At 36.6% G+C, this 26,228-nt stretch overlaps 4 protein-coding genes and 1 pseudogene across 4 annotated transcripts; 3 read left to right on the top strand and 2 right to left on the bottom strand.

The window, feature by feature from the left end:
- The first annotated feature begins 189 nt into the window (after nt 1–189).
- Nucleotides 190–3,249, top strand: LOC107850609 (uncharacterized oxidoreductase At4g09670-like). The gene is made up of 2 exons (XM_016695252.2): nt 190–786; nt 2,478–3,249. The coding sequence occupies exons 1-2, from the start codon at nt 316–318 to the stop codon at nt 3,093–3,095; spliced, it is 1,089 nt and encodes a 362-aa protein (XP_016550738.1). The 5' UTR covers nt 190–315; the 3' UTR covers nt 3,096–3,249.
- On the top strand, nt 1,815–1,934 carry LOC124889827 (annotated as a pseudogene).
- On the bottom strand, nt 3,230–9,479 carry LOC107850608 (beta-1,4-xylosyltransferase IRX14). The gene is made up of 3 exons (XM_016695251.2): nt 8,312–9,479; nt 7,345–7,899; nt 3,230–3,805 (listed from the first exon to the last, which is right to left on the bottom strand). Exons 1-3 carry the CDS (start codon nt 9,049–9,051, stop codon nt 3,577–3,579), a joined length of 1,524 nt encoding a protein of 507 aa, XP_016550737.1. The 5' UTR covers nt 9,052–9,479; the 3' UTR covers nt 3,230–3,576.
- Nucleotides 9,480–15,528: 6,049 nt separating this feature from the next.
- On the top strand, nt 15,529–17,666 carry LOC107851785 (pentatricopeptide repeat-containing protein At3g14330). The gene has a single exon (XM_016696877.2). It carries the CDS (start codon nt 15,576–15,578, stop codon nt 17,505–17,507), a length of 1,932 nt encoding a protein of 643 aa, XP_016552363.1. The 5' UTR covers nt 15,529–15,575; the 3' UTR covers nt 17,508–17,666.
- Nucleotides 17,667–19,305: 1,639 nt separating this feature from the next.
- LOC107851291 (cold-responsive protein kinase 1) lies at nt 19,306–23,710 on the bottom strand. The gene is made up of 8 exons (XM_016696247.2): nt 23,194–23,710; nt 21,342–21,739; nt 21,128–21,253; nt 20,880–21,007; nt 20,576–20,786; nt 20,248–20,479; nt 20,014–20,164; nt 19,306–19,927 (listed from the first exon to the last, which is right to left on the bottom strand). Exons 1-8 carry the CDS (start codon nt 23,556–23,558, stop codon nt 19,613–19,615), a joined length of 1,926 nt encoding a protein of 641 aa, XP_016551733.1. The 5' UTR covers nt 23,559–23,710; the 3' UTR covers nt 19,306–19,612.
- Between the last annotated feature and the right edge of the window lie 2,518 nt (nt 23,711–26,228).

Here is a 26,228-nt window from a genome sequence, read left to right as displayed (position 1 = left end):
AATCAACAAAATTCGGATCACAACTCTAACACTTTTCAAGGCCGGATTAATATAAAGGTCGGTCCAATCCCTACGCTACCACCACAGATCCCAAATATGGATCGTACCGTGAAACTTTCTGAATCGGATCAACAAAATTTTAATCACAACTCTTATACTTTTCAAGGCCGGATCAAGAGCATTTGGGTCACAAACTCTAACAGAATTGATAAATGAACTTTGTGGCTATAATTTATGCCACCTAATTCTTCTCATGTATATCTATCCTTACTGTAACCAACATTCATCAAAAGAACAACTAATTAACTAACTAAGATGTCAAATAATGAAACTCCAATTCATTTTGGCATCATAGGATGTGCAGAAATAGCAAGAAAAGTATCAAGAGCTATTTATTTATCACCAAATTCAACACTACATGCTATAGCAAGTCGTTCAATTGAAAAAGCCAACAACTTTGCTATCAAGAACAATTTGTTATCTAATTCTTTGAAGATTTATGGAAGTTATAGTGAACTTCTTGATGACCCTTTAGTGGATGCTGTGTACATGCCTTTACCTACTAGTTTACATCTTCATTGGGCAATTTGTGCTGCTGAAAAGAAGAAGCATTTGTTGTTGGAAAAGCCTACTGCTTTGAATGTTGAAGAGTTGGATAAGATTGTTGATGCTTGTGAGAAAAATGGGGTTCAGTTTATGGATGCTAGTATGTGGTATCATCATCCAAGAACTTGTAAAATGATGGAGATGATTCTTGATTCTAAGCTATTTGGACATGTCAAAGCTGTAAGTTTAGTAAAATCTTCATCTTTTTATTTTATTGTCGCGTTATTTAGAAATGCAAGATAAGGTTGCGTACAATATACGCTTGTGGTGGGGCCCTTCCGGGACACCGCGCATAGCGGTAGTTTTAGTGCACCGGATTGCCTTTTTTTTTTGTTTGCTGTTCTTTTGAGCCTATGGTCTATTGGAAACAGCCTCGCTATAATCTGCCTACATCCTCCTCTGCCCGGACCCTACTTGTGGGATTACATTAGATATGATGTAGTAGTAAGTACGTTGTGAAGTTATTTTCATTTCTATCTTGTTTTGTCTACTCTTCTTTTGAGCCTATGGTCTATTGGAAGCAGCCTCGCTATAATCTGCCTACATCCTTCCCTCCCCGGACCCTACTTGTGGGATTACACTAGACATGTCGTTGTAGTTAAGTACGTTGTGAAGTTATTTTCATTTCTATCTTGTTCTGTTTGCTGTTCTTTTGAGTCTATGGTCTATCGGAAACAGCCTCGCTATAATTTGTCTACATCCTCCCCTCCCTGGACCCTACTTGTGGGATTATACTAGACATGTCGTTGTAGTAAGTGCGTTGTGAAGTTATTTTCATTTCTATCGTTTTGTCTACTCTTCTTTTGAGCCTATGGTTTATCGGAAGCAACCTCTCTGTAATCTGCCTACATCCTCCCCTCCCCGGACCCTACTTGTGGAATTACACTAGACATGTCGTTGTAGTAAGTACGCTGTGAAGTTATTTTCATTTCTATCTTGTTTTGGCTACTGTTCTTTTGAGCCTATGGTTTATCGGAAATAGCCTCTCCGTAATATGCCCATATCCTCCACGGCCCAGACCCCCACTTGTGGGATTACACTAGACATGTCGTTGTAGTACCTATTACAACGAGTATGTTGTGAAGTTGATCTGATGGCGTAAACATTATTGACACTGAGTTTGTAGTTTGAATGTGAATCGAGTTATATTTGGAAAAAGGTAATAATTGGAGTTAAGTTAAAAAAGAAATTTGGTAGTTGAAGTTGTTGGATGTGATCATACCAGCACTAACGCAACGGATCCCATCAGAACTGTGAAGTTAAGTATGCTTGGGTGAGAGTAGTGCTAGGATGGGTTACCCTCTAAGAAGTCCTTGTGCATCCATCCTTTTGTCCTGAGATGGGGGTCGGGTCTATCGGAAACAGTCTCTCTATTGAAATTAAGCGTGCTTGGGCGAGAGCAGTACTAGGATGGGTGACTCCCTAGGAAGTCCTCGTGCATCCATCCTTTTGTCCTGAGCTGGGGGTCGGATCTATCGGAAACACTCTCTACTTCATTTGAGGTAGTGGTGTGGACTGCGTACACTTTACCCTCCTAGACCCTACTTTGTGGGTGCTTGGGCGAGAGTAGCGCTAGGATGGGTGACCCTCTAGTAAGTCCTCGTGTTGCATCCCTCCTTTTGTCCTGAGCCAGGGGTCGGGTCTATCAGAAACAGCCTCTCTGCTCTATCTGAGGTAGTGGTGTGGACTGCGTACACTTTACCCTCCCAGACCCCACTTTGTTGGAATACACTGGTATGTTGTTGGTAGTTGAAGTTGTGTTTGGACGTTCATTTCAATTGAAACAATCCTTTTGTGTGTAGATTTTGTTCCAAAAGTGTTTACCGATGATTGTCTAACTAAACTATACAAGTGCTCTTTTTGTTGGCAAGATTCATAGCTCATCGTCGTATTCGCCAGGCCAGGAATTTCTCGAAAATGACATCAGAGTAAAGCCAGACTTAGATGCCCTCGGGGCACTAGGTGACGCGGGCTGGTACTGCATTGGCGCGATATTATGGGCTATGAACCAAACTCTACCAACAACTGTGACTGCACTGCCTGGTGTTGCAAGAAACTCAGCTGGGGTTATCTTGACATGCAGTGCCTCATTGTACTGGGAAAAAGAGGAAACTGTTGCTACATTTTACTGCTCGTTCGTGTCACACGAGACAATGGACTTACGAGTTTATGGCTCTAACGGGACATGTTATCTCTACGACTTCATTATCCCATTCGATGAGAACTCTGCTTCGTTCAACTTCACATCTGGTGCTAAGTTTGTCGATCTTCATATCGGATGGAACGTGAAACCTCAGGTAGTTGAAGTAGCTTCTCAGTTACCACAAGAGGCTTTGATGATTCAAGAATTTGCTAGTCTGGTTAAGGCTATTAAAGTTTCCAGAAGCAAACCCGAGAGCAAATGGCCGCGTACTAGCAGACTCACTCAGCTCGTGCTCGATGCTGTGAACAAATCTATAGACACAGGTTTACAGCCAGTTCATATGTAAATGCTGAAGCATCGAAAAACAGCTCATTACATTATCGATGTATGTAAGTTAAATCGACGTTTATATACTTGCAAAGTATCCATTTACCATGGTGCATTGCAAGTTTTGACTAAGCAAAAAGACCAATAACAAGATTTGAGCATAAACTTTCTCATCTCTAGATGTTGTCATTACATATATAAACTCCAAGCCATGAATACAAAGCTTCGGCGAAAAAGGAGTCCGGTGACGGTGACCACAACAACATCCTTCTAACTGAGCAACAATTCAATTACACAAAAGACTAAAGACCAAAAATAGGACAGAAAAGGAAGTGATGAAGGTTTGGGGAGGGAAGAAGTGGAAAAGAATACAAAGATATAATTGAATAAAGGACAGGTAGTATGTATTTTGATTGCTATGGTAAGAAATGCCTTCTCCTATTTACGAGACAGGATAGTACCGCGGTCTTCAAACTTGCTGAATTCACAGATGATTATTACTAGTTCTCAACTGGTAGCCTGGTTGTATGACGGTCGTCCAGGTTCTTTGGTATGTGCTTCCTCTTTCCTCGAGAACTACGTTTTCTTGATCGTGTTTTTGGTGGGCGCTTCTCGGTGTGCTCTTGTACAGTGACCAACTTTTCACCAGAAGGGAGCTCTGGTGGAGCATCCGGCCATGGCGTGCGCTTTGCAGGGACAGTCACGTCTAGTGGAGGGTCAATGATCCATCTGCATTTCGGATAGGAATTAGTGATACTACATTTGAATGAAAGTAATCACTTAACACATTATGTCACATTAGATACTAATTCAGAATTACTATAGTTCTGGATTTAATAGCAATAGCATATGCGATAAATGACTTCAACACCGGCTTCTTTTTTATGACCTCAAGGCTCCGTTAAACCTTGTATTTGAAACATGAATGTTTAGCTCAACATCTATGACGATTTGCTTCCGCACTTGTGGGATTACACTAGGTATGTTCAACGATGACGATTTCCTCCCAAATGTGATTCACCTTCTTACTCGAAGCAAAAGTAGATCCAGAAGAGACTAAGCATGCAGAGGTTAGGAATTCCAAATGATAAATTAATTCTACACGAAATAACAATTAGAGATACCTAAATGACATCTTCATCCAAATCAAACTTTCTAAGCAAAAATCTTAAGTTGCTCGAACTCTTCAAAAATGTCGCCGCACCCATGTCGGATCCTTCAAAAATGCACTAGTTTTGTAGGATCCGACACGCACCCATCGACATTTTTGAAGAGTCCAAGCAACATAGCCAAAATCAGCTACCTATGAACTTAATGGTCTAATTCACTGAATGAATGATATAATAGAGATGGAAATATGAGCAACATAGTCAATTCGACATCAAAAAACATAAACAGAACTGATTGCCAGAACAACATACGCCTCAACAACAACAACAACAACAAACCCAGTATATTCCCACATAGTGGGGTCTGGGGAGGGTAGAATGTACGCAGTCCATACCACTACCTTCGAATAACACACGCTTCCACTCCAAAAAATCGGAGCAACTATATTTTATGCCTAAATGACCCCACATCCACACCGTTAACATCAAATCAAAGCAAGCTTCATCCTAGTCAAACCAAGTCCAATTTCATCAACTATTAATTGTCATGGGCCAAGTAGTTCATACGCAAACTACGAATACATATGCACAGCAATCTGCACAAGATATGTCATCCAGACTTCAACAACAGATCAAGTCATTATGACATGAGTTGAAAAGGAGTAAAAGTTCACATTCTCAAAGAAAAAGAGTAAAAATTCATATTCTCAAAGAGAAAGTATAAAAATTCATCAACCATCCTAAATCATTACTAAGTAGAAGACAGAAATTATTCACAACGAAAAAAGAGATCGAGTGGTGCACTGATTGAGAGCTGATCTTAACTCCTTCAAGTTAAGGGTTCAAATTCCACTTACTGCCATCTATTTTGGTTATTAAAAAAAAAAAAAAAAATTATTCACAACGAGAACTAAATCAAGGTCCCACTTGCATCAATTTGGGTCAACCCTTTCTCCCATCTTCAAAATTGACCTCTAGCTCGGTGCACTAACATGTAGTAAACTATTTACTGCATTGCAAAAGAACTAGGGAAAAAGCTAACCATTACATTGCTCTGACAAAGGATCAGCATGCACCGGGGTAGAAAAGTCGCAGGTTCTTATTAATTTAATTCTTGCATTGGAGTCATTTCGTTTTGGGAAGGGTAAATATGTTGCACTGGCGATGAAAACACCAACTATGATAAGTCACTATCCTAATCCAGTCAATTCCAAAAAGAAATACCATGTTACTCATGAACTTCCAAGAATAAAACAACCCATTCTTCAGATATTCGTAGAAAAAGGCGGAGACTTTTATGCCAATTCCTCCACCCTCTGGAACCCCATGGCAGCATGAAGACATACAAAGACATCCCTAATGAAAAACCAGTACTATTACTTCATCAAACACACACACACGAAAAAATGATAGTGGTGTCCGTCCCAGCTATCTATCCCTTTATTCAATAAAGTCTTATTTCAAAAGCGGTTTCCTGATTTAAGCCTTACTTAGAAGTGACATTGATGATTAATTATGAGAAAAAGGAGGCCATGGCATATGTAACTAGTAGCACATATGGGCATGTAAGTCGAGGATGGATTACAGATATTGAGAATAAACCATACGGATGTTCTTCACGGAAACTGATTCCACTGGGATGGAATTCCCTTTCAAATGATGTCTGCTTTGGGAGGGTGGTGGAAGCAGAATAGATTGGGACTGCAGGTCATTATATGTCTCTTGGCGACACATGTTAGACTATGCCTAGTTCCTTTAAGGTTTGTTTTCTAACATGGGAGAGGGAGACCATGTTGCAAAGGCACTACAAAAAAGTTAGTAAAACTATTCCAAAAGGCTTAGTATGCTGCTTATGTAGGACTGGATGGACAAAAAAGTCAAAATCCAGGTAATGAAAGAGAGAACGTGCACGAGGTATTGTGCTTTTGTTTTTGCGGGCCCAGGAACTCCGACAGTTGGGTACTCGAAAACTGATTGACCATCATAGACTGACTTGTGGTCCTTTTGAATTCAGCTTGGACAGTTTTTGTGCACCATCTTTATAAAAGACTCTTGATCCTTACCCTTTTTCAAAAACTAGTTAAAGAAAAGGGCAGTTCGGTGTATTAAAGTATTTATATCGACAAGAAACGTAAATTCGGGCTAAGCCTAAGTCAACCCCAAAGCTAGCTCAAGAGGTGAGGATTGCGGAAGACCAACTAAATACCCTTAACCAACCAATATAGGACTCAACACTCCCCCTCCCTTACACGCCCAGGATAGGATAGGACATCTGGAGCGTGGATAATACAAGATGGGGGCCGAACATTCGGTTAAGCTAGAAATCGGGATGGTCCTGGCTATGATCCGATGATAAGAAATGGATATTGGGCATAACTCAACACAAAAACGAGTTTCAAGAGGTAAGGATGGTTCAAGACCATATAAAGAGACAAAATACCCATAAACCCACTGATGTAAGACTCAACATATACTAATAACAGAAATCTGGTACTAAATTTGTACCAGAGAATTACAATAGACTCTTGATCTATTTATCGAAAGAAATAGACAAAGGGAAGCGAAGGATATCAAAAATCTTATGTGGTACTACTGTTTTTTCATAAAATATCTTCCTTTTACACACCTAAGGTGTAGCCTAGTGTCAATGAAGTAGGTTGAGAACCATGAGGTCTCAGATTCAAATCGCAACGAAGACAAAAACACTAGATAATTTCTTCCCATTTGTCAGAGTTACCTAGTACCCGTTGTTTGTGGGAGGTGAGAGATGTCCCATGAAATTAGCCGAGGTGCCCACAAGTCGGTTGCACAACAGAGTAATCAAAAGAAAAAAATATATCTGTTCTTCTAATATCAATCTCATCTCGTTTCTACCATTGTTTCATGGCTCTGGACTTAGTTATATACAATAAGATATCGAACCCTAGCACACTATCAAAGAGGAAAAAGAGAGATATGGAACCATGAGAGGGACTATCATGTTTTAAGAACAGATAAAAATCATGAAACAAGCAGTATTATGTTTTTTCCTAGGTGATCAAGGAAATACGAAACATATATATACACAGAAATATTAGTTAAAAACAACAAACAAAATTCAATGCTAAGAACATCCAAACAAGATACTACGTAGAGAAAGGATATCACAATAAAACTAACCTGGCAGGGAATTTGCTGTCTGCCCGTGCTTCAACACGTAGCCACCACAGCATAACTTTGCGCCCACAACTTCCAAGAGGCTCCACCATTGAAGGATGCTTCAGCAAAGATAAAGGGCTCTCAACATCCACCCTGTCCCCCATTACATCATCCAAATCCTTAACCCATTCAGGCCTAGCTTCAGCATCATTCCAGACTAACCGGGAATTCAACACAAAGCCAGCCCACTCAATCTTCCTTGGCAGCACAACTGCCCTGTCACCAATGTATCTGGCACTCTTCTCCGCATACGGGGACGAATCAAAAGTGTGCCAACCAACAAAATGATCTGATGAATTACAAGCTGGACCCTGAATTGGCAATTGTAAATTCCTATCTTCCTCTTTCTGCACCATTGATATCTCCTCCTCCGCACCACCTGAATGAGCAAGAATGCCCACCGACAGAGCACCAATCCATTTCACTTTCTGGATCTCATCAAAAACCTCTAAACTATGCATATTACTATCATCAGCAAACATCACTATCCCATCCAACTTCTCTTCTCTCACATATCTGTTCCATCACACAAAACAGAAACGACACTATCATCTTCAGTTCTAAAATTATTCTCTACCACATACATAAAACACAATACGAGTGTTAAAGTAAACACGACAACATACCCAGTGTAATCCCACAAAGTGGGATCTAGGGAAGATAAAGTGTACGCAAACCTTACCACTACCTTAGAGGTAGAGAGGCCGTTTCCGTTAGACCCTCAGCTGAAGAAAAAACAGTCCAAACCAAAAGAAAAAACTGAAATGAAGGAAGTCATAGCCTATTACTACAGATAACCTAACAAATCATCCTAAATAGTAGTCATAACAAGATAAAACGATAACCAAACTCAAAGGACAACCAACTAAAAGAGAAATACTATGACTAATAGTACTACTAACGGCATAAAAGAAACAAACTTCTATACCTCAAAGCGCGAAGTCTCATTTTCGCCTCAAATTTATGTCGATCTTCCCATAAAACAGGCATCTTTTCGCGTAATCCAATATGAACAGTCTTCAACCCCGATTTAGCCATCAAAGAGGCAGTCTCATTAGTTGCTCCACCAGCTTCCACAACAATCCACACAACATTATACGGCACATTCATCAAAGAATGCATCACACCGGTAAGATGCAATGTCTGAAAAGTCCTCACATACGTCGGTGTTACAACAATCACATCCCTTGGATTCTTAACACCATACTGTAACCTCTGCTCCCTTTGTACAATCTCCATTATCTTATGTGCCTGCATCACTTCACTCGCATTCGGGTGAGGCCACGGGCGTATCAATATCCCATGTCTACCTACAACCACCCTACTACTGCTACTGCCCGTCAACCCCACCGACAAATTCTTATCTAACTGACCAGACAATGATGTCAATCTTGTCTGAACAGGTACATCATCAATACCAGAATCATGAAACAACATCGACGAAGACGAGGAATAGTTACTGTTACTGTTACTGAACAGCAGAAAAAACACCAAACGTGAAAATCGAAAACCCAAAACCAAACTGATCAAACAACAAACCCCATGAATAACAAGCCAGAAAATACCAACAAACGACTTTCCACCACCATCTACCGTTGAATCTAACGGCGATGAACCTCTAAAACTGTTACTCCGTCTACCTTGTTGTAACGCCGTTAACTGCTTCATTTTTCTTACAGTATAATCAAAAGGGGTTCAAGATCTTGAAGTTTTAAAAGTGGGTTTTGAAGAATCTTGAAGAAAAAAAAGCGTTAGTTGGGGTGGGTGGGGCGTGGGGAGTGAGGGTGGGGAGTGGGGGGTGGTTGGTGAGGAAGTTAAAATGGATTAATCAGGAAAGAATAAAAAAAGATTGTTACTTTAAGCTTAAGAATCAAAAAGGGTAGCTTTACTAACTATGTATTATATTGAAAATTTGATTATATTGAAAGAGACACCATGAAAGAACAGTGGGAAGAAGCTTGGCGTGGGGGTGGGGATGAGCGTGGGGTGAGGGTTGGGGGTTAAGACAGTGTGGAGAAATAAAGGGGTAGAAAATCTAGGGGGATTAGAGGAAAGGGTAGTTTGGGAAATTTGTTTGTGAGATTATTGCTAATAAAACTAATTAGGAAAGTTGTTTTTCTTTCTTTTAGTTTCTATTTCTAATTTGGTGTTTGATACACGAATTGAAACTTGACTAATTTCGATTCACACTAGGTAGGGTCGATTCAGGTAGTTTTATCTATAAAGGATTTTTTAAATACCCAAGGTTTGAAATTTGAGAATTGTTTTATCTTTTATTTATTACTTAATATAAAGTGTTTGTATTGAAGCTCGACTAATTCGAAGTCACGCTGAATATGGCCCTTTTTGGGTAACACTTCCTGCCAAGAAATCCAGACTCTTTTTTCAGTATCTCATTCGACGTTCGATAACCACATTGAAACTCCTAATTTAGATTCAAGTCGAGTAAAGCTCGTTCAAGAGTGTAGCGCTTGCTAACATATATTTTTCATATTCAAAATTTAAAACTGAGGCCTCTAATTAAGAGAGAAACAACCTCATCACTACACATTCGTTGGTGGTAATTAGAAAAGTTGTTTAGATCATCATATTGTTAACAATGATGCTCAATAAACTAAGTTAGTATACTTATTAATGGGATATTTATAGATCGTTTCGGTTCGATCATATATTTTTATCGATTTGATTTACTGATTATTTATTTATAGACATGCTAAATTGAAAATCAAAAGAAATTAAAGGCTAAAAAAAGATTTGGGTCAAAGTTAAGAGTCCAAATAAGATGGGATTTAGACAATGGGGAGAAGAAAATGGGAGAAAATCTAGGAGAAATAGAGGAATGGGTATTTTTGGAATTTTTTCTTTTTTGGGATTATTACCTACTAATTAAATTAAATTAAGTTGGGAAAGTTGTTAAAATGATACTTTTAAATAACAAACTAATAATCGAATAAATGGGTTGTTGTTTTTTCCTCCAAATAAATGTGGTGATTAAGTAAACAAATAATGATTCTACTAATTATGCTCAATAAATTAATTAGTATACTTGAGCTACTACTGTCTATCAATAATATTCTTTACATCTTGCTGTTATTTTTCTGGTAAATATCACGTTCGATTTTATATTAAAATCTTGTCAAGTTTTTTTTTTATTTACTTTATAATTTAAATTTGAATTATGATAATTTATTGATTTAGTCAATTAATATAAAAATAATCTCTTTATCGCACGAAGGTGAGCGTAAGCTTCATGTATACCTTTATTTTTCAGACTTTACTAATTAAATTATACCAAATATTTTATTGTAATAGAGATGGAACTACATTAACAACAACTTTATTTTTGGAAAGTTGTTAAAGGTGAGGTTTTTTTTTTTTTTTTGGTAACTAAACTAATAACAACTATATATTACTGTCTAGATTCATTGACCATGAGCAAGAAAATTTAATTATTCTTTTCCAAAATTGATTAGTTACATGCATTTGTTCATTTTGTACATCATCTTAGTGTTTTTTATTCTTACTTAAATAACATACTTATTAAATAACACATGTTCTTAATTCTTTTTAAAGTTTAAAATTTTGTTCATTGATAGTGAAATACATAGTAGGCATTTGGCCGAATCAAATATTTTTCACTTTATTTGGAATTTTTGAAATTAGAGTTGTATTCGATTATAGATTTCGTAAAGGAAGAGAAGACAACAGTTTATTTGAACTAAATAAAGATGAAACTAAAAAATGAGTTATAGGTTATTTTTCAAATTCAGAATATAACTTCAAGTTAAATTTAGAATTTTATCAAATATTGATTTTTAAATAAAGTGAAAAATTATTTCAAAAAAAAAAAAAAAGATTGAATGATTTTATGGCTAAACTGATCATAAGAATTTTTTAATTAATTTGTTAGTCGCAAATCACAATGTGCTTCGTGCCTAGTCATTATATTATAAAATTTTCTATTCACGTGAATTAAATTCAAGACTTCTGATTAAAAGATAGTGAGATAAATATCCATTTCATCGAATTCCTCGATGGTAACACTTTATTTCTTATAATTCAACTAATCTTTTTCTTTTCATTTCTTTTAGATGTGAATTTGAAATTATTTAACTATTTAGGTAATGAAAATTATTGATGGCATAATATTAGAATCAAATTGTTGTGATATGTTTGGTGATTGTGTCATGTGGGCTTAATAAAATATTGAAGACATTAAGTCCATGAGAAGGACTGCTTAATTACTTAAGAAAATTTGTCATCTTTGGTTCTGTTTTTAAATTAGAGGTCGGTAATGTCTGTAATTTTCTGTTCTTATATTATGTTTTTTTAAGATTTTCTCTCGTCTTGAGTTGGGAGTTTTATCAAAAATGACTTTTCTACCTCACTCTAATGCAGTGGTACGAATTGCATGCACTTTATCCTCCTCAGACCCCAGTTTGTGGAAATATACTGAGCATGCATGTGTTTTTGTTGTGTAGTTTTATAAGTGGAGTTTGAAGAGGACAGTGATGTGTACGAAGCGTTATCTCTACCTTTTCAGGATAGACGACCCAGGGACGGAGCTAGCTAATAGTGAGGGGTTCATCCAAACCCCCTTCGGCGGATCGAAAAATAATAATATTTAGACAAATTTAAAATTATTTTTCATGTATATATAGCAGACGTTGACCCCCCTTCAACTAGTTCTTTTATTCATATTTTTCGATTTTGAAACCCATTAATTAAAATGTTAGCTCCGCCACTGAATATACCGTCTACTCAATCAACACATTAAAAATAATACAAAAAGGAAATATATAGTGGAGAAGCTAGCCATGCAAAAGGCATTGAAGAAAACAATAATCGAAACAATAAAAATATATAATAGGTAGCAATAAAATTGAAAAATACGATATAGGAGGGTGATAATAATAATACTGATAAAATTGATGATTACATTAAATCCATTTTAATATTTAGATGATCGTGGCCGGTTCGGTTTTTACAAGTTTGATTCAAGCAGGTTCTGTTTTTACAAATTTGATTCAAACCGGTTCGTTTTTTATAAGTTTGATTCAATCTTTTTGGTTTTTGATTTGGTGAAGCGAAAATAAATAAATAATATCATTATTATTTATTTTTGGTAGGACGAAATGGAAAGAATTTTTTTAAAAAAACACACTTAAATGCTTCAAAGAAATTATACATAATTTTTCCACATTCTCATTTCCTATTATTTTGACTATTATACTTGTACAGTTAGAAGATAATGATTGATAAAAGATAATAAGAATATAAATCTCTTCGTTAGAGTAATTTCTAAGTGAAACCTACTTTTGTTATACAACAACAACAAACCTAATATATTCCCACATTGTGGGATTTGGGGAGGGTAGAGTGTACACAGTTAATACCACTATCTCTAAAGAAGTAGAGAGGCCGTTTTCGATAGACCCCCCGGCTCAAGACAAAGGACAGTGTATATAAAAAAAAAATGCACGAAACATGATAAAATAACATAAGTATGACATCCACAAAAATTATTGAACACTGCCAAACAAGGACACCAAAGCCCAACAGGACACCTGCATTTGTTATAATTATATTAATATCTAAACAAAGTAAAATATTGCCAACTCTAGTATATTATGAAGCTCACATGAAAAGAAATAGTACATTTATGTTGAGTTCGTGTTGGATAACGTAAACATCTTACCTATGGGGTGAGATTGACGAAGATGTCATCCATCGTATTGGTATAAGGTGATAGAAATGAAGGTTCACCTCGAGAATTTTATGTGATAAGAAGGTGTCTCCAAAGCTGAAAGGTAGGTTTTACAAAATGATAGTCCGACCGGTTCTGTTGTATGGAGCGAACTATTGGCCAGTTAAAGACTCCCACAACCAAAAGTTAAAAGGTGGCGGAGATGAGGATGTTGCGATGGATGTGTGGCCTTACCAGGAGAGATAGAGTTAGGAATGAGATTATTCAGGAGAAGGTGAGAATGTCTTCTCTGGAGGACAAGATGTGAGAAGTGAGGTTACGTTGGTTTGAGTACGTGATGAGGAAGGGCTCGAATGCTCTAGTACGGAGGTGTGAGACGCTGTCTATGGATGGTTTTAGGCGGGGTAAAGGTAGGCCGAAGAAATATTAGAGAGAGGTGATTAGGCATGATATGGAGCAATTACAGCTTCCGGAAGATATGATCCTTGATAGGAAGGTGTGGAAGACGCGGATTAGGGGTAGATGGTTAGGGGGTAGCAATGCGTCTGTAATAGTAGGGGGAGTACTTTATTTGTGTCTGGAGTTTCCTGTTCGAGGTTGGGTGATGTCTATGTTTTTTAATAGATAGTTCATAGTATTATCTTGTGGTTGTATTATTTGATGTAATATTAGCTAGCAATGTTGGTTTATTTTGCATAATGTATTAGTTTATATGCTTTTATGTTTTGTGTTTGTTATACTTTTATCTTTCGTGAGCCGGAGGTCTATCGAAACAACCTTTCTACGTCACTGAGATAGTGGTATGGTCTGTGTACACTTTATCCTTCGTAAACCCCACTATATATGTGGAAATACACTGGGCATGTTGTTGTTGTTGTTGTAAGATCCGCGAGAAAGGTTGGGGTTGGGATTGAAGTTACGATCGAATGTGATGCTTGGTTGGTGTTGGATAACGTAAACATCTTACCTGTGACAAGATCCTCGAGCGTGGTTGGGGTTCGGATTGAAGTCACAATCGAACATGATACTTGATTGGTGTTTTGGTTAAGAAATAAAATCACATTTTGCAATTAGTTATAATCACTGTTCCTCAATACTTTTTCGTTCATCTGTATCCATAACAATATTTTACTATAATAACCAAAATATATTTAATTAAACGACCTCATTACAATGAGATTTTAGTATTTTACCTTACAATAAACATTTTCCTAAGAGAAATATTTTACTATTTATAGAAACCCCAAAAGAACCTATCTTATATGACGTATGAGATGCGGGATAAGGTGAAACATCTAAAATGTCTTACTCATCTCTCTTTCAATGCCAATAAAAAACACAGGTATCACGTTTTCGTGAGTTTCCTAGCTAACAATAGGGGTTAACTTTTCCATCTGAAATATCACGCCAAATATTTATCAAAATCCAATTCAACTATCAATTATTTTCTTTTCCTGTCTAATAGTTCAAGAAAGACGAATATGTAACGTTCAGGTAAAAAAAACTCGCAAGTGGTTTTGACCATTAACTCCCTACCTGAGGTTTCATGTGTGTTTCAATAAATAGTTAATGATAGTTCAAGTAAGAAAAATGAACACCTGATAGTCGAGGTAAAAGAACTCATAAAAACATGCTTCAGTGGTTTTACTCAACCGTTAACCCCCCAGAATAAATCCTCTCATATAATAACGGTCATTCAATACGTGTGATAATGCGAAATATCCAAAACTAAATTCTATTTCATATACTGTGTTTGATATAGTAAAAACAACATAAATCCCGATAATTTGGAGCTTTATTACAAAAAATTCTGACATTTTACATAATTACTGAAAATTTCATTTCTGGGTCTATCGAGATACATAATAATCTCCCGATACATCCAATCAAGATAATTTTTTCCTTTATGAAGATACATAATTAGCTCTCTATACATGTTTTTCAATTTCGGATTTGTCGAGGTACATAATACATTCAACGAAAATACATTTTTTTTCTTTGTAAAGATGCATAATTAGCTTCTGATACATTCTTTCCGATTTTGATTCTGTCGAGATACATAATTAGCTCCCGATACATATTTTTCGATTTTGCGTCTGTCGAGATACATAATTAGCTCCCGATACATTTTTTTTTCAGTTTGCGTTTGTTGAGATACATAATACATCCAGCGAAGATACATCTTTTTTCTATGCAAAGATACCTAATTAGCTCACGATACATTTTTTCCGCTTTTGAATCTGTCGAGATACATAATTAGCTCCCGATACATTTTTTTTAATTTTGGATCTGTCGAGATACATAATTAGTTCCCGATACATTCAACGAAGATATTTAATTAGTTGAGTTTTTTGTAATTACTTTATAAGAGTGCAAATTTATATAAATATGATAAGTTTAGATGTATGCTTACGTTATTTTTCCGCAAATTATCCCATATAAAAAGTTCCCCACCATACAAACTCTTTCAACCAACACAAGAAAAATGGCTTTTCCCGCCATTTCTCTACCAACTAACATAACTGTCATTGCCACCATTAAACCAAATTCAAACTTGAAAATTCTCAGCAAAAATCCCTTCAATTCATCTCTCAAATCACTCACCAAATCCGGTAAACTCGACGAAGCTCTTCAGTTACTAGAATCACAAGAATCATCTAAAATCGACTCAGAATCATACACAACTTTGCTACATTCATGTATTTTAAACAAGTCAGTCGAACACGGTCATCGTGTTTATCTTCACTTGCTTTTAAATTCGAATAATAGATATGTAAATGACAATGTGATATTGTCTAAGTTGATTACATTGTTCTCAGTTTGTGATCAGTTAGATGAAGCTCGTCGTGTATTCGAGCATGGGGTGGGAAATAAGGATCGGCCTGAATCAGTTTGGGTAGCAATGGGAATTGGGTATTCAAGAAAAGGGTGTTTTAGGGAGGCGTTGTTGGTTTATTCTGAAATGTTGGAGAGGTTTATTGAGCCGGGGAATTTCGCGTTTTCTATGGCGTTGAAAGCATGTTTGGGGGTTTTGGATTTACGGGTAGGTAGAGGTGTACATGGACAGATTGTGAAATCGGAGAAGGGAGGTGATCAAGTTGTGTATAATGCGCTTTTGGGAATGTATAATGAGTGTGGGTGTTTTCGGGATGTGTTGAAGGTGTTTGAAGAAATGCCTGAGAGAAATGTTGTTAGTTGGAATTCGTTGATCACGGGGTTTGTTAAGAAAAGACAGGTTTTTGAGGCATTTGAGACGTTTAGGAGGATGGAAGGAGAGGGTGTGGGGTATAGTTGGGTAACTTTTACGATGATTTTAGCTGTCTGTTCTCAGGTTACATACCTTTATTATGGGAGAGAGATACATTCCCAGATTGTTAAGTCGAATAAAGTTCCTGATGTTGTTTTGCTGAACTCGCTTTTGGATATGTATGCGAAATGTGGAGCGATGGAGTATTGTAGGAGAGTTTTTGAGAGAATGAAGTACAGAGACGTTACATCGTGGAATACCATTATCAATGGGTATGCAATCAATGGATTAATGGGAGAATCTATGAAGTTGTTTGATGGTATGGTCGGTGGTGGAGTTAGGCCAGATGGGGTTACTTATATTGCATTGTTGTCTGGCTGTAGCCATGCAGGACTTGCGGACTTAGGCGAGGAATTGTTTCAGAGCATGACGGGAGATTTTGGAATTCGGCCTTCCTTGGAGCATTATGCTTGTCTTGTTGATATATTAGGTAGAGCGGGGAAGATTAAAGAGGCTCTGCAAGTAGTGGAGAAAATGCCAGGGAAGCCTAGTGGAAGCATTTGGGGCTCACTGCTCAATTCGTGCAGACTTCACGGAAATGTCTCTCTTGCAGAACTTGTGGCGGAGCAGTTGTTTGAGATGGAACCTAACAACTGTGGGAATTATGTGATGTTGTCAAACATTTACGCAAATGCGGGGATGTGGGATGGAGTTAAAAAGGTAAGAGAGATGATGGAAAATAAGGGAATAAAAAAGGAGGCGGGATGCAGCTGGATACAGGTTAGAAATAAAGTACACACCTTTATGGCTGGTGGTGGTTTTGAATTTCGTAATTCGGATGAATACAAGGAAGTTTGGGATGAGTTATCAGATGCTATTGAGAAAATGGGGTATAAACCTGATACGAGAGTTGTGCTTCATGATGTTAGCGAGGAAACAAAAGCAGAATGGATATGTGGACACAGTGAACGGCTTGCTACAGTATTTGGTCTGATTCAAACTGGTTCCGGTATTCCAATTCGAGTGACGAAAAACATTCGTATTTGTGCTGATTGTCACTCTTGGATGAAGTATGTGTCCGAAATAACAAGAAGAAGGATTATAGTGAGAGATACAAATCGGTTCCACCATTTTGCCCAAGGGAGATGCTCTTGCAATGATTACTGGTGATTCATTTATATGCCAATCAAGATCGATAAGGATCATTGTTGTTATTTTGTAAGTACTCCCATTAAGATCTTTTTTTGCCGAGCTATGTACTGAACCAGAAAAATAAAAATCCCAACTACGGATATATAAGAGCCAAAACTGATTGGTTACTTCAAAACACATTCTTGTCATTTGTATGAAAATTGTATGTCTTGCCGAAAAGAAACAATTCTTTGTTTACCTTACAAGTTAAAAAAATATAGCTCTTAATGGAAGAAATACACAGTTCACCTTAGCGAATGAGGTACTGCCAAATTAGTTCAGCGAATTTCTAAGCATTCAAGAGTTTCAGATGAGATTCTCAAGCCCTTCAGAAACATTCATTGTCGCCTAGAAAGTTAAGATGAAAAAAACTCTCTGATTGTTTGGTCAAATAAGGCTTCTGAAGTTGATAATAGAAGTGTGACCACCTCATCTAAAAGATGTTAAAGAGGAGATATTTCCTTTTATTTAATTATGTCTTCAACGTACCCCCTCACGTGCTGTCCTGATCTTTCTTCACGGGCCAAGCACATGGAAATTCTTTTGATAATGGGTGGAATATCCCTGCCTGCTCTAATACCATATTGAATTGTCTAACCACATCATCTAAAAGCTTGTGCTACCAAAGATGATTCACTCTTATTTACTTAAATATGCATTCTATGGTCAGTTCTTCTTTATCCTCTTCTATGAGCCACAATAACTTAAGGAAATACCAAAGTTCTTCAAAATAATGGAGTTAATCAAATAGACTTTTATACTCCAGGATAATTTAACGAGATAAAAAATAGTGTGACATGTCGTTTATGTATGTCTGCCCGGCTTAACTTTCTTCTTGGTCTTTCTGCTTCACTTCGGATGCTTTTCCAATCTATACATGAAGACTGATTTTCATTTTCTTCCAACTGAAAAGCATCATCATCATGATGTCTACTTTAGACCAGCATGGAAAAGTACTTGGTGAAGTCACTTGGTTAGTAGGAGCTATGTAGCATGTGAAATGGCTGATCACTAACATGTTGATAGAAAGAACAACTTTTACGTTTCCACTTGTGACTGGAACTGAAAGATAGACTACCAGATAACTGGTAAACAAGAATTTGGAGAAAAAAGGACATATCGGGAGTTATTGCAAATTAATCCCAGTAAAAGGAGAGAAATGCAAAGGAGAACGATATTGGAGTTATTAGCATCTCTCTTATCAGTTTGCAATGGTGACTTTCCCTTGAGAAAAAAATGGTCTTTTACATCGTCCTGCCATCCGCTCTGTTTACCTAGGTAAGATTGAATATCTAGCTCCCTGCACGTCTTGGCATCTACATTTAAAAGGTTCTGTATACCCGTGACATATCTGAGGACTCACGGGGACTGCTTTGGAGAAGCGCAGCCTCTCTAGATGTCCCAAAACAATTGTAAGGGGTTGAAGTCTCATGGGATAACGCTGCGATAAGTAAGATATTTGCCCCATACATACTTTACGCCTTGAACTTAATTTTTTTTATTTTGTTATACAAATGTCCAGCTTTGATTAAACTCAAATATTTGTGTTATTTATTTTTTTTGATCAAGAGAAGTTGAAGTGTTTACCAGCTAGCTACTGAAGCTCCTACATATTTATGATATTTATTTTACTATATGACGATATCAACAGGAGAGGAACACAGAGTCACCATTCTGCATTGTTATTTGTTGTCATGTTTGTGGGAGATTGTTTCTTCAAGAATTCTGGAGCTTAACAAAAATTCTTAAACTTCTCATCACTTGCAGAGAGCGAATCTTGACCGTAACTTTTAATTTTATACATAAGTTGTAGCTTCAGTATATCACACTTTAACTAGTTACAAAAATCTCTATATTACAAACAAGCAAAACGAGAAAAATAAGATAAAGGAAAAGGAAAGGAAGAAATTGGATGTTGGCGTGCCAACATAATTTTCAGATATACAGTAACCTCTTAAGTAGCTAGCGGCCAGTGATATCAGTAAATTGGCTTGTTAGATGCTATGGTGCCAACATAACCCTTAGATCTCAACATGTTTGGACAGAAGCGTAGTTGTTGTTTGTTACAGCATATTGTTATGTAGCTAGCGGCCGGTGAAATCACTAAAAGTGTTGGTTGCATTAGAAGCTGATGATCCCGTAGTTATGGATGAGTCGATTGGTTTACTCTTGTCCATGCTAATGATAGTAGGCCTGCTTGGTGTTCTTGAGTCTGTGCTACGATCACTTAATAGCATGACAACAACTTCAGACATGCTTGGCCTAAGATTTGCTGGTGACTGTGTGCACATTAATGCAATCTCAATGACTTTCTTCACTTCTTGTTCGCTGTATTCGTTAGGATCTAGTGTCTCGTCCACCAGTTTTACAGACGTGCCAGCTTCATGAAGTTTCCATGCCTATTTCACCACGCCACAGGTAAATGCATTTAGTACTTAGTGAAAATGTGAAAAGAAAGATGGTTTATGTGAAAACGAGAGCATACATGTTCAAGGAGATATTCAGTAACAGGCTCGACTTGCATATCATTGCTCCTCCTTCCACTGATTATTTCTAGAACAACAACACCAAAGCTATAGACGTCAACTTTCTCCGTTAGATGTCCATGAATTGCATATTCTGGTGCCGTATATCCCCTGTGTCAATTATATCTCATTGAATTGTCATTTTTTTCGTAATGTTTTTACTGATATCGAGAAATTCTTGCAGTTTGACTTACAATGTACCAGCAAACTTAGTGCTAAGATGACTCTGATCCTCAGGTAAAAGTCTTACAAGCCCAAAATCAGCAATTTTCGGCTGGAATTCATTGTCTAATAGAATGTTGCTGGATTTTATATCTCGATGGATAATGCAGACGTGGAATTGCTCATGCAGGTATGCAAGGCCGCGAGCTGTGCCAAATATTATATTGAATCGCTGCTTCCAGTTGAGCATCCCTCGTTTATCTCCTGCAAAACCACGAGAGGTAAGATGAGCTTAGATTTTTCTTGAACATATATTTGACTCGAATGAAATAGTAAGACGGATAGACAAAAAATATCAACCATATATGTATCTTTCAAGGCTGCCATTTGCCATGTATTCATAAACAAGTAGTAGCTCTGCTCCTTTGTTAGAACACCCCAATAGACGGATGAGATTGCGATGATGGACATTGCTGATTAGCCGAACTTCAGTCTCAAAATCTGCCTTCGCTCTGCTTGAAATCATTGCTAGTTTTTTAACGGCAACAACATTTCCATTTTTCAAAGTGCCCTGTTCAATAACATCAGAATCAATTCGAAAATCCAAGATAATCTAGTCCATTTGATCAAACTTGGGATCTTCAACTGTTTTAGTGTTACATACCTTGTATACGTCACCAAAACCGCCTTCACCAAGTTTATTACTTTCATTGAAATCTTTGGTAGCAATTTTAAGGTCCTTGAAGCTGAAGCTCATGGGACCTCTCAGCTCAGTTGCTCCCAGTATATTACCTGACATTAGATACTATATCAGTTACAACATAAAATAAACCGAAGGATGAAAAGAACACAGGAAACATATTTAAGACACCGAACTATAAGAAAATTGGGAACTGATCATCCAAATTTTACCTCTTTCAGCTGTCTTTGGTTTTCTTGATAGTCGATACCATAGTAACACAGCCAATACAATCAAAAGAAGTCCTACACCTCCAACTACAGCCCCAATAATGGCGGCTTTCTTCTTATTTGAACTTCCTGCATAAAGCATCGCGACCATTATAAACCCATCTTAAAAAGAACTAATGCCAGTAAGAGTTGGGTAAAAGAGAAGTTCATTTCCTACCTCCTCCACCAAGAAATGGTGTGATATCAGTTTTCATGTTATCAGCAAAAAAAGATCTATCCGAGAACCTCATAAAACACGCTGCATCAACAGCCCTTCCTTCTGCATATTTAGGCAAACAACCTTCTATGTTCTTGTATGCCACTGTCAAGCAATCTTGGCAGCCACTTTCCGTTATGGTTTCAGCACATTGTGCTATTCCGTAAACAGTAACACCGGATGCTTCCCTCTTTGTGGCTGCGAAGAAGGCACTAATTCTTGGAGTTGCTATGCTAAGATCATTCAAGAGCTGTATTGCCACAGGGCTTAAAGCATTAGGTTGAGAAGATGTTCGGTTCCCACAGATCTCAGCATTTCCTGGTAGTGTTGTGTCTTGGTAAAAGTTGTTGCTTTCGTACCTTTAAAACGAAATCAATAGAGCAACAAGTTCATGTAAGTGCTATTTCAGAATTTAGGTTACTTTCATTTCTATCTTTACATTCCAACATAATCAGCCATTATGAATCTTCATTTTTTACTTGCTACGCATTTTTCACTGCTAGAAGTAGTACTATTTCAGAAGGCGGTCTACGTCTATGTTGCTTGGATCCTCCAAAAATGAATAACTTTTGAAGAATCCAAGACACACTAGACGACATTTCTAAAGGATCTGAGCAACGTAGATTTACCTATGGAGAAGTCTACTTTTCACATTGTGGAGTTTAACGAAATTCATGGAATTGAAGATTACCACAACCGGAGAAACATGATCTCACATCAAACAAGATGGTTTATTTGGAATTATAATATATGATTAGTCAACTACATCTCGGAACATGTTGATTGCTTCTCCAACGACTAACAGATGGCTTACAGGTTAGTAACTTAGTATTAGGCTAAGTTGCTCGGACTCTTAAAAAATGTCTACGGGTGTGTATCGGATCCTCCAAAAATAGTGTATTTTTGAAGGATCCGACACGGGTGCCGCAACATTTTCGGAGAGTCCGAGCAACTTAGGTATTAGGCATTCTATGCAGGCCAATAGTGATTTAATCTTGTTCTTGAAATTTGGCAAACAACACTGTATGATTCATCATGACCGAAAAAAGAAGCTTTGATCGTGTATTCACCGTCCTTAAGAAATTTATGCCCTCCTCTATGTTGCTGAAGAGTATATGGCAGAGATCAGTCCTTCAGAGGGCACCCCGGTGCACTAAAGCTACCGCTATGCGCGGTGTCCGGGGAAGGGCCCCACCACAAGGGTGTATTGTACGCAGCCTTACCTTGCATTTCTGTTAGAGGCTGTTTCCAAGGCTTGACCCCGTGACCTCCTGGTCACATGGCAGAACCGGTGCACTTTACCAGTCCTTCAGAGGATTGACAAAATCAAACGAAATTCGAGTTCAGCAAAAACTTGAATCTTTACAAACAACACAAAATGAACCTTTCAGAGAATTGAGCAGAGAAGAACAACACTCGGGCGAAAATTTTTGATACTTGTCACTGACGAACAGCTCTTCTCAATCTATGTTGTTCGCACTCATCAAAAATGTCAACGAGTGCGTGTTAGATCCTGAAATGCTGTGCATTTTTGTAGGATCTGACACAGGTGCACATCATTTTTGAAGAGTCCAACAACAACAACAACAATAAACTCAGTATATTCCCACATAGTAGGGTCTGGGAAGGGTAGAGTGTACGCAGTCCATACCACTACCTCTAAAGAAGTAGAGAGGCTATTTCCGATAGACCCCCGGCTCAATTCTTGAAGAGTCCAAAACAGCATAATTCTTGATCACTAACTAAACTAGTCGAAACAAGAAACTTATATAGCGGACTCTAACTTGTTTGTTTTTCTTCAGGCGAAACTCACCTGAGGAAGCAACCATCATAGGTAACACGAGCACCATTCGCGCCAGCGCAAGTTCTGATGAGAGAAACAGCAGCATCATAACAGGTTACACAATCAGCTCTTGACATATACTTTCTGCATTCAACCATAGCATAAACAGCCTGTTGTGTCGTCGCGAATCGCTTATCTTGATTAGATAACTGGTTCCTTAGATCAACAAAACTAGCATTAAGCCTTCTGAAGAAATCAGGTAAATTTGTTGCATTGTATTGACTGCATCCTTTGCCTAACAAGTTTGTTTGTGGCTCGGAAAAAACCGGCCGCTTCTGTATTAATACAGAAGCGATAATCACTACTATCAATCGCCACCAGACATAGCTAGTCATGTCTAAGAGTTTGATACAAAGAATGGAAAAAAGATTAGATGATTGAAGATGAAATGTTAGTGTTTTTTTTGTATATACACATGTTAAAAATAGTCAACAATATGTGTTATGACAACATTAATGTATGGTCAATTTTTTGATAAGCCTTTGGAAATGAGCTAGAAGATTAGACTATTTACCGTGTATATACTTTAGTTCTATACTATGGATGTGATAAGAGTTTTTTACACAAATAGTCCCTGATATTTGAGTATAGGTCTACTTTAGTCCTTGATGTTTTATCATGAGCTTTTATGGTTTTTCCTTAATTTGTAAAAGTTAAGCACTTTTAGTCCAACGAACGGAACATCAAGACAGGCCATGGAAATTTGGAATTAGCAACATTTTCAAGCGAATAGAGTAAAAATTTGTCTAGATAGAGATCTTTTTTTTCTATCGATTTCAGTACTAATCATAGAAAAATCTGAAGGTCCATGCAAGCGAACTAGTGTAAATAAATCTATCAGTAATGAATTATGAAATGCATCGCAATTGGAGGAAAAAGGATTTAGACAAGTAATTCTAGTCGCAGTTGTCATTTAACTTGGGAACTTAAAACTACTTGTGATTTCGTCTGTTGGATCGAAAGTGTTTAACCTTTGTAAACTTAAAGGATCACATGTACCAAAATTACATAATATAATAGGGACAAGTATAGACTTATCCCAAACTTAAGGGACCATTCATGCAATGGGTTATGGGTGTGATGGATAACCACTCATTGCCTAAATTATTTTCTTTCTATATAATAAATGTATACTACTATTTTGTATTTCTGTTGGCTTTTTGGGAGATACCTAATATATACTATGGATGTTTTTTGGCAATTTACAAAAAAATAATTAAAAAAAAAAGTGTGAAAAAAAAAAAAAACTGCTAAATATAGAATTTAAAAAGCCAATTTGTATATTGTGTAAATGGAAAGTTAGCTACCCATATTTGACTAGGCTCAAGATTTAATTGTTAAAAAAATTTATTAAGTATCCAATTTATAGTGAATAAGAATAACCATAATTAGTGACATCAAAACCTTGAAAGAAAATTAAACGTGTTATTTAATTTAACCTTTTTTCACCAAGACCAAGTATAATTGCTATCTTCAAATATTTTTAAGTCGAATTGTCACGTAGTACACAAATTACCATATAGGTGACAAGGTTATAACCCTATTTATTCATTAGATGAGTAATTAATAGCCATTTTTTTTTTCTCGAGGTGTGGAATTGAAAATAATAAAAAAAAATTCAGACTATAAAATATCTTGTGTTTGAATCCTGAATATGAAAAGAATTTTATCAAGAATATAGCCTCTGAAAATAATGTGTGTAATATATAAATTTAAATTTAATCAAATTCGAACATATATATATCGTATACCAAATAAGAAACATAAAATAAATTTGCTATTTTACCCGAAATTTAGGGAAGAATAACAAAGTCAAACATGGCACGATGATGACATCAATTATTACATCCAATACATTAATTAATTAAATATAAGTTATAATTTAGTTGACTTATAAGTTATAACAAAAATGACGACCAACAATATCACGTAGAGATATTTTGGTTCATTTTGTTTTGTGTTTTTTTCTTCTTCTTCTTTTTTTTTTTTTTTTTTTTGTTGAAACACCCAAAAAAAAATAAAAAAAATTAAGCAACTCATTATAATAAACCTAGCACTTTATTAGATTATTATTATTCTCGAGTTCAATTGCCTTTTTTTGTTTTCATATTGATAGCCGGCACAATTTTTTATGCACTAGTATTTATGTAATTAAATGAAGTGGACGTGCTATAAATGTAGATATTATTTATTGCCAAAAAATATAGGTGTGAATATGTGCCTGTATATAAAGCGTCTGTTATGTGAGGGTCTGGTTGAAGAAAGAATCGGACCATACAGAATTCTTGTTTTTGTACAAATAATTATTTTTACGGTTTGAATTTATGGCCTCATAATTATATGATACCAACTTTATGAGTTATTGTATATTCTCTTAGCGGTGCATGTTATTTCCTAGATAATTTTTAATTTGTAATATTCAGCCATTTTAATTTATATTTGTTATATTCTTATTAGTTCTGTGTCAGTAGTCTATCGAAAACAGCCTCTTTACTTCATTTGAGGTAGTGTATGATCTGCGTATATTCTACCTCTCCAGACCTTACTATGTAAGAATACACTGGATATACTGTTGTTGCTGTTAGCCATCTCAGTTTATATCGAAGCTGTATCTCATTTATGATATTCCATATTTTTATAAAGTTATATTTTGTTAGTATTCAAATCCATTTTCATAGTATGTAAGTGTATCATGAGGTCTCGAATTTAAATCTCAATGGAGATAAAAATACTAGGTAATATCTTTTCATCTATCTTAACCTTGATGGATAGAATTGTTTGATATTTGTTGTTGGTAGGAGGTGACAATTATTTCGTTGAAGTAATTGAAGTGCACACAAATTGGTCCGAATACTATGATTGTAAAAAAAAAATCTATTTTCCTCTTAAAAGTATATAGTAGTATATGTACCTAATGACCAACATGGATTTTGGTGCAGTGGATAGGGTTGCTCCATCCTTAACCAGAGGTCGAGGATTCAACTCAGGATATGAAGAAAATTCTG

This window comes from Capsicum annuum, chromosome 12 (assembly GCF_002878395.1).
Source record: "Capsicum annuum cultivar UCD-10X-F1 chromosome 12, UCD10Xv1.1, whole genome shotgun sequence".
NCBI lineage: Eukaryota > Viridiplantae > Streptophyta > Magnoliopsida > Solanales > Solanaceae > Capsicum > Capsicum annuum.
Note: the sequence above shows the minus strand (reverse complement) of the source record. Positions and strands in the feature narration are given on the sequence as shown.

What these genes read in the sequence shown, in the direction of transcription:
- LOC107850608 (XM_016695251.2), bottom strand. Translation starts at nt 9,051, where the DNA reads ATGAAGCAGTTAACGGCGTTACAACAAGGTAGACGGAGTAACAGTTTT. An exon ending in ATGAGACTTCGCGCTTTGAG is followed by an intron (nt 7,900 to 8,311) that starts GTATAGAAGTTT and finishes GTGATGGAACAG; the next exon opens with ATATGTGAGAGAAGAGAAGT. An exon ending in GACAGCAAATTCCCTGCCAG is followed by an intron (nt 3,806 to 7,344) that starts GTTAGTTTTATT and finishes TCCGAAATGCAG; the next exon opens with ATGGATCATTGACCCTCCAC.
- LOC107851291 (XM_016696247.2), bottom strand. Translation starts at nt 23,558, where the DNA reads ATGACTAGCTATGTCTGGTGGCGATTGATAGTAGTGATTATCGCTTCT. An exon ending in TATGATGGTTGCTTCCTCAG is followed by an intron (nt 21,740 to 23,193) that starts GTGAGTTTCGCC and finishes TTCGTTTTAAAG; the next exon opens with GTACGAAAGCAACAACTTTT. An exon ending in CTGAATATCTCCTTGAACAT is followed by an intron (nt 19,928 to 20,013) that starts GTATGCTCTCGT and finishes GTGGTGAAATAG; the next exon opens with GCATGGAAACTTCATGAAGC.
- LOC107851785 (XM_016696877.2), top strand. Translation starts at nt 15,576, where the DNA reads ATGGCTTTTCCCGCCATTTCTCTACCAACTAACATAACTGTCATTGCC.
- LOC107850609 (XM_016695252.2), top strand. Translation starts at nt 316, where the DNA reads ATGTCAAATAATGAAACTCCAATTCATTTTGGCATCATAGGATGTGCA. An exon ending in TATTTGGACATGTCAAAGCT is followed by an intron (nt 787 to 2,477) that starts GTAAGTTTAGTA and finishes TTTGTTGGCAAG; the next exon opens with ATTCATAGCTCATCGTCGTA.